This window comes from Argiope bruennichi, chromosome 1, assembly GCF_947563725.1.
Source record: "Argiope bruennichi chromosome 1, qqArgBrue1.1, whole genome shotgun sequence".
Taxonomy (NCBI): Eukaryota; Metazoa; Arthropoda; class Arachnida; order Araneae; family Araneidae; genus Argiope; species Argiope bruennichi.
In genome coordinates this window covers 139,746,370-139,760,265 of record NC_079151.1, presented here as the reverse complement: position 1 = coordinate 139,760,265, position 13,896 = coordinate 139,746,370, and the positions used below count along the sequence as shown (strand labels likewise).

The window sequence follows — 13,896 nt, the reverse complement described above, 5'->3', positions numbered from 1 at the left end:
TCCTTGAGTAGTAAAAGAACTTTTTTGAATTATGTCTGTCTGTCCGTGAAATATAAAATGAAAAACGCTTTGAGCTACGAGATGAAGTTTGATTATTTACTAAAGTTTTCACATCTTTAACATGGAAAATTTTTTTGATGCAGTTCTAACTCAAAATGCCGAACTTCAAATTTTTATGCATTAGAAACCGACATAGAAATATTGCAATTTTTTTTTTTAATTATCACTTGAACCATAGCAAGAAAACAAATGTTTTTGAAAAAAACTTCAGACTATTTAATACGAATGAATTAATTACCTGTGAAAGTTAGTAGAATATTTTTTTTAACCCTATACCTTCCCAGCAGTTACACGTTAATGTCCTGGGAAAATTATCTGATCTAATGATAAACAAAATGATCTGAACCAGACTTATCGGCACCGAACAAAAGCATCTTAATTAGATATGTGGTGTGTTAATTATCTGCTTAAGGACTCCGCTATATCATGCAAAATAGCAGCTTAATAGAGCAAAATGTTGCTATTTTTGATCGCAATATTTTACTAGCATATTAGAAGATATATTTTATTGGTACTGTATTATTTTTTATAGCTTATAAAAGAAGAGTCAAAACGAGCTATCTCAAAGCTTTCGTTTCAGTCACTATTTAATTGACATAATAATTTAGTATTTCTCCGTAAAGTCTCGGCATCGTGATCATATGGTTAATTTCTTCCGAAGTCTCATCGTGTATATGTTGTTTCATTATTAGTCAAAAAATCCTCAGATTGGTTCAGATAGATGGATGCAGGCTCAGAAATTTTCGCCTTCTGACTACGATTCAGAATTCGCTGTCTAAAAAAAAATAATTTTCGTATACTCTGGAAAGGATATTCTAAAACAATCCATGAACTTCTATTAAGATTACATATTTTGGTTTTATAGGGTAAAAAAGTATCGACAAACTCTAGTCGTATTTGTTCTGCATCATCTGAATATCAAAGTATGGTACAAAAGCTCTAGATAGTTGTATCTATAGTGACTTCGAGGTAGAATTTTAGCATCGGAATTTTAGACGTCGAATGTATCTCTAGTAATATCGAATTCTCAGACGTAATTCTAAATTATAGAGGAACTTGAAATGCTTCCTAGGAATCTAATAAAGGATTATATGTAATAAACTTTATTTCATTTTCATAATAATTTAATAATGTTTAGTGCAGTTGTTGGAATATTCATAATAACGACGTCTTTTTATGCTGTTTGAAGACCACTGACCACTTTCCATTTTTACTGCATTGTAAGGTATTAGCCATTTCATATTTAAAAACAGTATTTACATTTTCTAGCACTTACAATACTTACATTTACATTTACATACACTTTTCTTACACTTACATTAGCACTTACACTTACATCATTCAATCTAGATTCATTATTTTTTAGCAGTCTTTATATGAAGAATCTTATATAGAGAAAAATTTTCTGGTCTTTCTATCTTATAATTTAAGATAATTATTCAGCTTGTTACTTAGTTGTCTTTCTTGTTAAATTTGGTTTAGTTAAATTATATCAACGTTCCAATGGATTTAACATGGAACGACTTACAGGGCAGTTGTTCGATGGAATTGGGGTTCAAACCTGGAATCATCTTGTCCGAAGCTAAGATCTAACTTCCAGACCATCACCCCCCCCCCCCAGAGAATTTCAAGAACATATTTCGCTAAGGTATAATGCAAAAAAAAAAAAAAAAAAAAAAAAAAAAGTCTGATATCACAATTTAGGAAAAGAACAACGTCTAGTTACATGTTAGATGACTTTCGCACTTACATTAATCATGTGACTGTGACATGAGGAAAATTGTCACAGTCCCTTATTAGAACCTAATAAGGGACTGTGCAATCTTCAAATATTTATTTTCGAAACTTTTTAGATCACACGTCATGTTTTAAAATAAGAGCCACCGATATTAGCTGTTCAGATGACCAATAGTTTTATTTTCTCTAACTTGCTTTGTATAGTGATACTTTTAATTCTTGTTATTCGTTAGTCTAATATTCTAAACAAATTGTGAAAATGAAGCAGGAAAATAAAACCTGTGGGAGTGATCTCTTCAAAACATTCTCGCATATTCTCTAATAAAGGTGTCAACTCCCTCCGCATTAAACTCTTGGCTTTGGGAAAGACTGTGAATATCACAAATGCTTACATTTTTATTCTCAAAGTACACACATTTAAATTGTGTATTTCATAGCCTACTAATGAAAACCGGCACCATCGGTGAGCGATAGAAACTTTGTAGTAAATCTATTGTTTTGGCTGGATCTAACATGCGATATTTGGCGATTATTCGCAAGGTTTCGATTACTATTTAATAACCAGAAAACCGAATATGTACTTTAAATGCCTTTTTGTCAGAAATTGAAATCAAAATTTCGATAGAATTGCAATTGTGGTCACAAGATACGTACTAAATTCCATTTATGTAAGTTATTGTGTTTTTGAGTTATGACTTTTACATAACTCATTGTGTTTTTACATGACTTTTACAGACTAACGGGCGAATAAACTTCGTAGATTTACTTTAAAATTTGATATGGATCTATATTTTAGATGTTAAATTTATGTACCTTCTTTAACCCTTTAAAGGGCCATTTTTTCTAGTCATATTATGTTAAAATATTTTGAGGCTTGGAATTAGAATAAGAAAAGGGATTTATTTAGCTTTTTTGATAAATTTAATTTGATAAATTAATTAATTTGGTTAATTAATAATTAAGTACAAATCAAGACACATCATTTTGTGTGAGATAAAGAACTGAAGCATCTAAGTTTCTGTCTTTCTGAAAAAAATTTGTCAGAACTTATGCCAACCTACATAATTTCATACAAAGATTGATAAATTTGGTGGGAAGTATATTTCTCTCGGTCCTAGAAAGGGTAAATAATCTATCTTCTTGCTTTCTGTAGCTATCGAGTTCACTTGTTTGCAGACAGCCAGACCGATCGACTTCCTGTTAAGGAATTTCGTCCAACGTATGATAGAAATTTACAGATTTGGAGTAAAAACCATTTATGAAATTTCGTGTATTTAGTTGAAAGCGTCTTTAAGTAAAAGTATTCATGTTTACAAACAAACAGATATAATTCCTATAATACGTTTTTCAGAGGTGAGGTTTAAAACGTGGTGATTAAACAAAACATATTTCTTAGTTTTTTTTTTAAACAATACTTTCTTTTTGTATGCGAGAAAGTAAGGATTGAATATAATTTACAGGCTTTCAGTTAATAGAGATTTAATTTTACAGGCAATAAATATAGTTTTTTTTAAAAAGTTTTATTTAAGTTAGATTAAGTTTAGTGGTTGTGATGGGAAATCGAAAACATACCCTCCCCCCCTCCTTTGATTAAAAAAAATTGCCAGTTCAGAATAATAAGACGAACACATTTGCCACGCTGACATTGTGAATGGTAAAGATAATCGAAACATTATCAAAAAAATATATAATTTTTGTCTCATTTTTCTGAAGTGCGAATGAATAGAAACTACTTGAAGTTGTAAAATAACACATTCAGAATAGGGTTTTTTTTTTCTCCTCACTCTTACTATATTATCCATTCAAATGGTTAGTATAGTATTTATAGGCATTTTTCGAAGACATTTTCCCTCACCCCCTGAAAATGTGGAATTTTCCGAAAAGTAATGTGGATTTTACAAGGTGTTTTCTCTTATATAACATGTAATTTAGTAAAATTACAAACATATAGCTAAAAATTTATTTTAAAAATATTTTTCAAAAATTAAAATTTTGTAATCATTCCTGATTTAATCATTTTATCGGATTTCTTTGAATCCAAATTTTAAACAATCATAACATTTCAGATCTCCCTGAATTAAAAAAATACAGTTTTGGTAGTATTTTAATTTCAAATAACTCAAAAATGCATGAACTACAGGGAAATAATTTGATATATGGACTTAATACTGAATTTTTAGATTTCCATTGAATTATGAATCTTTATCAACAACATATATCCATTGTTTCATATTTTAACCTTGTGCTTGGCTCAGCATAGTCGGCACCGGCTTTTGTGCCATAAAACGCTAAATTCCAACCCAGTCCAAATCCATTCGCAAGATATCTGTTTTCTGCTGTTTTTCCAAATACGGGTAAATACGATAACTACAAAATCCAGAAGCTAGATGGATAAAATTTGGTTCGCAGATTTAGCTTCTGAAAAGATTTGTATCAAATTTTGAATCAAACCCGATAAGGGGTTGCCTGTATATCCGTTTGTACTTTCCTCTGCATGTAAACGCGATAGCTTAAAAACGCGATGGTTTGGATAAATTATATTTGGTTTACAATTTTAGCATCAAAAGTAAAAATCCTTGTAAAATTTTGTATAAAATCCTTGAAAGGATTAACCGTCTGTCGGATTGTACATTTTTGAGTATGCAAGTGCGATAACTAAAAAATGCAATGAATTAGATAAATGAAATTTGGTATGGGATCTTGTTTCTAAAATTGTAGTTCTATGATAAATTTTGGTTTCATTCGATCTGAAAAATTTATTCAGAATGTAAATTCGGTTTTCTTCACGAAACTAAGAAGCGCTGAGCGTCATATGCGAAATTCTGAAAATAACAATTTGAGCTCTCGAGGAGCTCACCATTTTACCATTTATTCAAAATTTTATGCAAGGGAATCAATCATTTTCTGCAGGCACGCGATAAAATTTCAGGTATTATATATGATTAATTAACCATTCAAACTTCAGATCAATCGAACAACAGACGCTTTTGCGAGATACTTTTTATTTGGAACCTTATGGAAAAGAATATGTGTTTAATCTTTGTAGAATTGATTTCTTTCCTCCTATTGGAATTGCATCAGAATAAATTATCAGAATTCTCAGAAGCAACGATAAATCGTCAGAAGAATAAATAAAAATGGAAACATAAATGAAAATCGAAAGAATGATATACGAACTTTTATATAGCTCATTTTGTTGAAAGAGATTCTAATGGAACAGAAAAGAAATCAATTACCCATGATCTTTTCGTGCAATGTATTTGTTGATTTCTGTTCTCTGAATCTTCTTAAGCGCTCTTAAAAATTTCTTTTAAGAATATGAAATTAATATAAATAATAATCATTGTAGCTATGAATGTATATAAATTATACATCACTTTCTAAGCAACTGGACTGAATTGAACTAAATTTTGTATGAAAAAAGTGTCTCTTCATTCAAATAATCTTAATTTAGTTGAATTAAGATTAGATGAAATTAAGAAACCTAATCTTAGATGTTTTAAAGCTATATTCAAAAAATATAATCTTTAGAATATTTACCAAAAATTTTTACAGTTGAGTGTGTTCAATCTATTCAATCATATGATTGATGACTTCATAGAAAAATAGTATACAAGAAAAGGAGTTGAAAATAGGAATATGAACAATATGACAAAGTTAAGGTGCAGATATATTTTGAGAAAAAAATAAGATACCTTGCTACAAAAATTATTACACAAAAGTAAATTTTTAAGAAATTATTCCTTTTGAAAATCATTTTGAGTTTATTTGACAAATTTATTAAATTCACATACAAATATGAGGAGAATTCATGATCGGTTTATTATAATTCGGATCATTAGCATCATTTGATTGCCTTCCTTTCATTCATTTAAATGCCACATTTTATGGTGCCATTTTATTAATAAGCAGTGAGGATACTTCTAGAATACAAATTTTGAATATCAACATTTATGAAACATATTTGTTCAGCTTCCGAAAGGTGAGTCATATCGATTTCCATTCTTTAAACATATGCATAAGACTCTAAAGAATCATTGTACTTCTAATAATCTCAAGTGTAAGACAATGGACTTCGTGTAAATATTATATTAAGTTTATTCAATGTAACAGAATATTAGACTTGGAAATGTAGTAGCGAAAAACGCCATTTCTAATGCATTAAAGCTAAGTAAGATTTGTAGAAAAAAAAGTATAAAAGGTCACACTGTACCCAAGTTCTTAACTAGATTAAGAATCTTAATCTCGTTTCTCTTAATTCGCAAGCCTTAGAAGAAGTGAAACCTGACAAGTGTTGATCCTTTTAAGACTCCTAAGAAGGGTCTGCCATGGGGTATAAAAGACACCTGAAGGCAGTAGAAAGTCGCATTCGTGCAAAGCAAAGCGGTTCCTTGTGGTCCTGTTGGCTAGCATCCTCTGCGAGAGATTCACAGCACTTTTCCCTTGTGGGTGACTCTTGCAGATCGGAGATTTCCGAGTATCAGGTAAGTTATTTCTTCTATTTCCATCTCATTCTCTTTTAGAATATCTTCTATTTCCTCTTCATTCTTTCTTTCAGATTATCTGAAGCATCGAAGTACCGGTTAAAGTTAATGAAAAAATAAAATCCTTAGCAAAATGCAAATTTTTAATTGATCACAAAAGTAAAAGCTTCTCTTCTTTTATGATATCTTCTATTTCCTCTTCATTCCTTCTATCAAAATGTCTTAAGCACAGAAATGCCGGTTAAAATTAATGCAAAAATAAAATTTTTAGTAAAATACTAATTGTTAGTTGATACAAAAATGAAAGCTTCAAAGAAATGAATTATTTAAAGAGAATATGGCGCATAAAATTAAATATAATATACAAAATTTAATATAACAAATTTATTAAATATCCTCACTTTGTATAATATTTCTTTAGTTTGAATTAAATATCTTGGACCTATCTTGAAAAAAAAAAGATTAAATTCTGAAAATGGTGTATTCCTAAGCATTCTACATTAATACATACTTATGTGATTATACATCAATTTCTTAAAGAAAGTAGGAAAATAGAATTTCTGCGCTTAACGCTAAATATAATTTGGTTGATACAAAATTTGCTTTGTAAAAGCTTCTCTTCTTTTATGATATCTTCTATTTCCTCTTCATTCCTTCTATCAGAATGTCTTAGGCACAGAAATGCCGGTTAAAATTAATGCAAAAATAAAATTTTTAGTAAAATACTAATTGTTAGTTGATACAAAAATGAAAGCTTCAAAGAAATGAATTATTTAACGGGAATATGGCGCATAAAATTAAATATAATATACAAAATTTAATATAACAAATTTATTAAATATCCTCACTTTGTATAATATTTCATTAGTTTGAATTAAATATCTTGGATCTATCTTGAAAAAAAAAGATTAAATTCTGAAAATGATGTATTTCTAAGCATTCTACATTAATACATACTTATGTGATTATACGTCAATTTCTTAAAGAAAGTAAGAAAATATAACTTCGGCGCTTAACGTTAAATATAATTTGGTTGATACGAAATTTTTCATAATAACAATAATTTGGGTATCTGAGCATTTGTATTTAAACTAAAAATAAAAATAAATGGAAAAGCTGATGAAACAGAAATTCAGCAATTTTGATGTTTATTAATTTTCTGTTGATAATTTTTAACGGAGAAATAAAAAAAATCACGATTAAGATTAATTAAGAATTATGAATGACACGAGAAGATATATAATATGATATAACTTAGTTGTATAATAAAGATGATGCTCATGAAGTTAAATACATGATTATTTATAAGCAAAAAATATTTTTTTAGAAGTTTTCTTACTTCTAAAAATAATAATCTTTATTATTTATTTAAAATCAACAAATTCAATTAAATCAGAAATTAAAAAATAAAACAGAATAATAACTTTGTTATCAGAACATTTCAAATGCTTTAAATGATAGACTGTTGATTTTTTTGGAAAGAAAAATGAAATACTAAATTAAAAATCATTTAAATGATTGTATTACGCAAAATTGAATATACATCAATGTTAATCAATCAGAAACTTTTCTGACATTTTGAGCTTTTTCTTTTAGAGAAGCACAATATTTTTCAAAAGTAAAATTAAATTTAAAATATCTTGAGACTTATTAAATAAGGCCAATTTTTTCAAAAGACTGTTTATTTGCAATTTATCTTAAGCTAATCATTCAGAAAGATTTCTAAACTAGTATTCAATTTCAGTTCCTTGTATTTAACTATTATCAGTTCAAATGTGTATACATATAAATAGTGGTATACATGAAAACGTATCTTTTTTTACTGACTCAATGGAAACAATAAAGTAAAAAAATATTTATTTATATATTATTTATATAATCATATGCTACACTCAGAACAAAATATTAAAATTTTAAATAAAACTTTTTTGATCTTTGCAGTTTTGATTTACCTTCTTCAGTCATGTCTGCTCAGGCTTTAAATAGTGCCTTTATGGCCCCTCGCGCTATGCTTGGAGCCCCTGGAAGTCTTGGTGCCGCCCCAGTGCCCTACGATGGTGCGTTCTTTCCTTACCAGAGGAATGCCACCGTCGTCGACTCTGTGCCAAGCGAAATCTTGCACATGGTCCACGAGCACTGGTACCAATTCCCTCCGATGAACCCCTTGTGGCACAGTCTGCTTGGGATTGCCATGATCATCCTTGGCATCGTCAGTGTCATCGGAAATGGAATGGTTGTTTATCTCATGACATCAACCAAGGTAAATATAAGCACTCATTTACATATCACTTATTTACGGCATAAAAAAACCTAAAGGAATTTCACTATCTAATTAATAAACTGTCTAAACTTGTTAGATCCGGAATATTGGAAAGAGGATAGGGGATCATGCCGAAAAACAAACCTAGGCTTTTCTGCTTAGTTTGGAAAAGTTCATGTCTTTTAGTTTTAGTGAGCAAAATGACCAGATTTCTTTTTCTATTGTCTGATCATTTTGTAATTTAATGCTATTGATAGCATAAGCCATATTTAAATAAAATTTATAACATTTAAAGGAATTATTATTTGAGTTGCTATTTTCCAAAAATAGCATGGTTATATTCTGTGATTAGTAAAAAATAGGTTGGAATTATTTTAGAATGTAATTTTAAATAACAAATATTATATTTTGTTATTTAAATATTATATTATATTAATATATTATTATTATATTAATATAATATTGTATTTTGTTATTTTTTAGATATTATACTCGCATAACAAAATTAATATTTTGAAATAAGAAGTATTTACTCATGAGAAAGAACAGGGGTAATGGGATATTTCTGTTCAAAATCGTAGCAAATCTGAGATATTTTTTTAAAGCGGGACGAAGAGTGAAAATTCTAGGTTGTAATCATAAGATACAAATCGTTTTATCTTAATAGATACTCTAATAGGTGAGTGTAATTTTTATTTGAATTCCATTTTGCTTTGAAAATTGAAATTTTTCTACTTATTTTTCATTTCTATTCTTGTCAACAGAATTCTATTTTTGTTCAGTTGAGATGATAGGGAATTAATCAAATTTTAATTTAAAGTTCTTTAAAGTAAGTAATACTTTGGATTCAAGTATTCTTCCAGGTAATCAGCACATATCTACATTCTTCCATATTTTACATACATTCTTGCATATTTGCATCTGTTTGGAAGGTTATTTAGACGTATTTGCAAAAATTAATTTAAAGTGCTAGATTTTTTTGACGCTACTAAACCAAGAGGTGATTATTGCTGCTTTCAAAAATCGGAAACAAGTTTTTTTTTTTAAATTTTAAATAAATGACAATCAAAATAAGTGTTCAAAATAACTGAATGAATCATCAAATTCCAAATCTTCCCGTTCACTTCTTTTCCTTATCGCAGATAAATATTCGTTTTTATGACGATCCGTTTTATATTATATTTTTAGCATAATTTTTCTTTTATTTTTCTTTAAAATTAATATGAAATATTAAAAGTCTTGAAGAAAACTTGTCAAGTGATAAAAACATTAATCAAACAATACCTATAAAATATATATATCGCTCTCTACATATAAAATTAAAAGTCACACCTCTTTTTCAAAATGGAAACTAATAATACCTGGATTTTTTGTTAGAGAGAAAAACTTTTCATTCATTTTTATTTTCAGATAAATTAATTGTTTAAATAATTAAATGTTTTTTTTTTTAATTTTCTACTAATCGTGGCGAAGTAAGGGTAAATAATCCTTGGAACGAAATTTTATATTTTTTTTCTCATATTTGGTTCCCAAATTGTGACAAAAATAATATTTCTTTTTTGTGGTGCTGGTAATAATTGGTACCAGATCTCTTGTCCCTCCGTCGCCCACATAATAATCAAAGACCAACATTCACTCATTAATTATACAACATGCCCCAACTATCTTTCTTGTCTGGTTTCAGAGCCTTAAGACACCGACTAACATGTTGATTGTAAATCTTGCGTTCTCGGATTTCTGTATGATGGCCTTCATGATGCCCACCATGGCCGCTAATTGTTTCGCCGAAACATGGATCCTCGGACCATTTATGTGCGAAATCTACGGGATGGCTGGAAGTCTCTTTGGCTGCGTCTCCATCTGGAGTATGGTTATGATCGCGTTCGACCGCTACAATGTCATCGTCAAGGGTATGTCAGCTGAGCCCCTCACATCCAAGAAAGCAGCCCTGCAAATCTTCTTGGTGTGGATCTGGTCAGCAATCTGGACCCTTCTGCCCTTCTTTGGATGGAACAGGTATTGATCCCCATCCTTTAAGCTGTTTTTCTATTGTTTTAGTATCGTTTTAAATTTAAAATTTATTTAATGAAATCCATTGATATAAGGTGTTAAAAAGAGAGACATAGAAAAAATTATTCAAAATTAATTTAATGTTAAATTATGTCATTGATCTGAAAATGAAGCATTTGTTGTTTTCAAATGATTTGTTTATTTGAAAATAAACCAAATCAAATCAATTGGAAAAGAACACATTTACTTTTATTCAACTGATTTCAAGGCTTTCAAAAAATAAATTTGGGATAATTTTTAAGTTCTTCTCTCTCAATTAGCCACTATCATTTTCATCCTTAAATAGTTTAATATAACTCATGGATATAAAATCTATTCTTTGATTTCTTCATTCAATTTTCGCCATTTTTCCCTTTCTAACAATTACATAGTTAGTAAATATAAATTACCTGAATATCTGTAACATTTGTGATTATCAAATTAAAGGTTTTTAACCAATAAAGAATTGTTAAAAACCAAAATTATTATTTAATCTAAGTCAAAGATTTTGTTATGATGAAAAATGAATACGGTTTATCTACCTTTTATTTGAATTTCACATAAGAGTTTGGATAAATTCCTGAAATATAATAATTATTATAAATAAATTTTTAAAAATATAAATCGATTTTCCTTAAAGCTTTAGTATTTTTTCTCTAGAATTATAAAATAATTTTAAATATTTTGTTAAAAGTACAAATATTAACTTCGTTGCAAAAGTTATAAAAATATAACCTGTATTAAAACAATTGGAACGTAGAAAATATTATTGATATATTTCTACACATTTTACTTTTTTATAAGCTAAATATAGTTAGTGAAGATTATTTTAAATAGGAAGAGAATTTATTAAATAAATATCTGAGGGTTCTTGAAGTGCAGTGAAGCAGAAAATAAAAGTATGCTTTGCAAACTTAATCCAAAGTAGCATTAATAAGATTTTAATTCAGAAATCTTATAATTTCATTTATAAAAATCAAGATTTCTTTTTCATTATCTTTACATTAAAAATCAACTCTTTTGGTGTCTTCCTTTGCCTCTGTGTGATATAAAGCCCATATAAAGTTACCATCATTTTTACGATTCTTCAACTAAGTAATACACACCAGGAGGTTGTTCCATCTATTTCTATTCGGATGCTTCAGTAATTTATCAGGCATTCTCTGTTTGATAGTGCATGTTAAATTTTTCAATCTTCTTTGACTAATTGACGGTATCTATTATGTATAATGATTTGAGTGTTCGAAACTGTACATAAGTAAATAAAGCAAGAGCCTAGTTCTTATTGTTCTTTGCATTCCAGATATGTACCTGAAGGCAACATGACAAGCTGCACCATTGACTACTTGACAAAAGACTGGAACTCATCCTCATACGTCATATTCTACGGCCTGGCTGTCTACTTTGCTCCCTTGTTCACCTTAATCTACAGCTACACCTTCATCGTGCGATCTGTTGCCAGACACGAGAAGGAACTCAGAGAACAAGCCAAGAAGATGAACGTCTCTTCTCTCCGAGCCAACTCAGATCAGAACAAGACATCCGCTGAATGCAGGCTCGCCAAGGTTTGTACATTCAGCTCTGTTAAGATACATCTCAGATAGGAGTGAGGAAGAGGCATTTTTCTTTAAACCAAATAATTAAACACTTTAACAATGTCCGAAGGAAAAAACCAAACAAATTTTAAATAATATTGCCAGAGTTTATATTTATTTTAGGGCTAGAACAGTATTGTGAGGTTCTGTTCGCTTTGAAGTAATATTAATAGTAATGCTGAATTAAACTAGTGTGATATGTTCCTCATTGAATGCTTTCATTTAAATTCATAAATTTGAAAAACTATTTTTTACTTCAAACTAGAGGGAAATAATCATCACTCACCCAAAATTTCAATAATAGCTCTAATTTTTCAAAGTTTTAGGGAGTTAGAGTGTATTGCAGAAATTATAGTAAGAACATGAATAGAAAAATATAAATTTTCAGTCCTTCAAAAGAAGGATTATTTGAGAAAAATGTGACAATATTTTTATTAATAAAGGATTTTAATTAACAATAATTTTTCCCATCTCTGTACTCACAAGTCAAATGATCAATGAAAAATATTTTAAAACATAAAGATGTTTTTTTTTGTTATGTTTATTAGCGTAAGAGCTATACTTGGTTATACTGTACCAAGTAAATATCACGAATATAATAACGCATGATAGAAATATTTACTAAAATGTAAAGGCAGACAGTCTGTGTTTAAAACACATAAAATATGATAGTGTCAAAATGAGAGATCAAAAGTGTAACATTCCAGTGCATGATAAAATGTTTCAAAAACATGACAGCGAAAACAGTTACTCAAAAGGTTAAAATAAAATAAACGTAAATAAATCTAAATGCAAATATAGAGCTAAATACTTAAAAGTATTCGGATAATGTTTCTCACCCACTGAGATTAGTAAAGTTAAAGACCGTGAATGAAAGAAACGAATAGGATGAGAATTAAAAGTAGGACATTAAATTGAAATGTGACGCACAGTAAAATTCGATTGACAAGTGGCACACGTTGCCACTCTTTCGCTAAAAATTAGATGACTGTGAGTGAAGCGAATGTATCCCATATGGAGATGAGTCAGTTTTACATCCATCTCACATATTGGAAGAACAGGTCACAAATTAATGGTAGGCTTTATAGAACGTAGATTATTATGGATTTGCGGATCTCTTGCCGGAAGAAAATATGTGACGGGATAATGGCTTCTTAACTTTCTAGTCTTCAAAAAAGTCGTTGTTAAAACAAGTTGATATGTATATTGGAATACTGAAGATGACATTTTCCTATTCACATGAGATTAATCTTTTTCCTTTTGTTCTATTCAGATTGCCCTGATGACCGTTGGTTTGTGGTTCGTCGCCTGGACACCATACCTGAGCATCGCATGGAGCGGTGTCTTCGGAACTGGAAAACGCCTGACTCCTCTTGCCACCATCTGGGGAGCCGTCTTCGCCAAAGCCGTCGCCGTCTACAACCCTATTGTGTACGGTATCAGCCATCCCAAGTACAGAGCAGCTTTGCACCAGAAATTCCCAAGCCTCGCTTGCGCAACAGACACTGGTGACCACGGAAGTGATAACAGGTCTGAGGCCACCGTCGTCGACGAGAAGCCACCCAAAAATTCAGAAGCTTAATTTTTGAATCTTGTTTTCTGCTTTGTAAAGTAATTGACTTTTCTCGCCTAAGTGGTTTATTCTGTTTTACTGCCTAGCTAGAAGAAGTTTCGCTGTAAATGCCTCATTAATAAATTTGCATTGATCAGA

General features: G+C 29.7%; 1 protein-coding gene across 1 annotated transcript; it reads left to right on the top strand.

Annotated features, from left to right (window-relative positions):
* Window positions 1-6,148: 6,148 nt before the first annotated feature.
* LOC129965244 (ocellar opsin-like) lies at window positions 6,149-13,896 on the top strand. Its single transcript, XM_056079166.1, has 5 exons — window positions 6,149-6,281; window positions 8,223-8,541; window positions 10,226-10,557; window positions 11,894-12,155; window positions 13,459-13,896. Exons 2-5 carry the CDS (start codon window positions 8,245-8,247, stop codon window positions 13,765-13,767), a joined length of 1,200 nt encoding a protein of 399 aa, XP_055935141.1. The 5' UTR covers window positions 6,149-6,281; window positions 8,223-8,244; the 3' UTR covers window positions 13,768-13,896.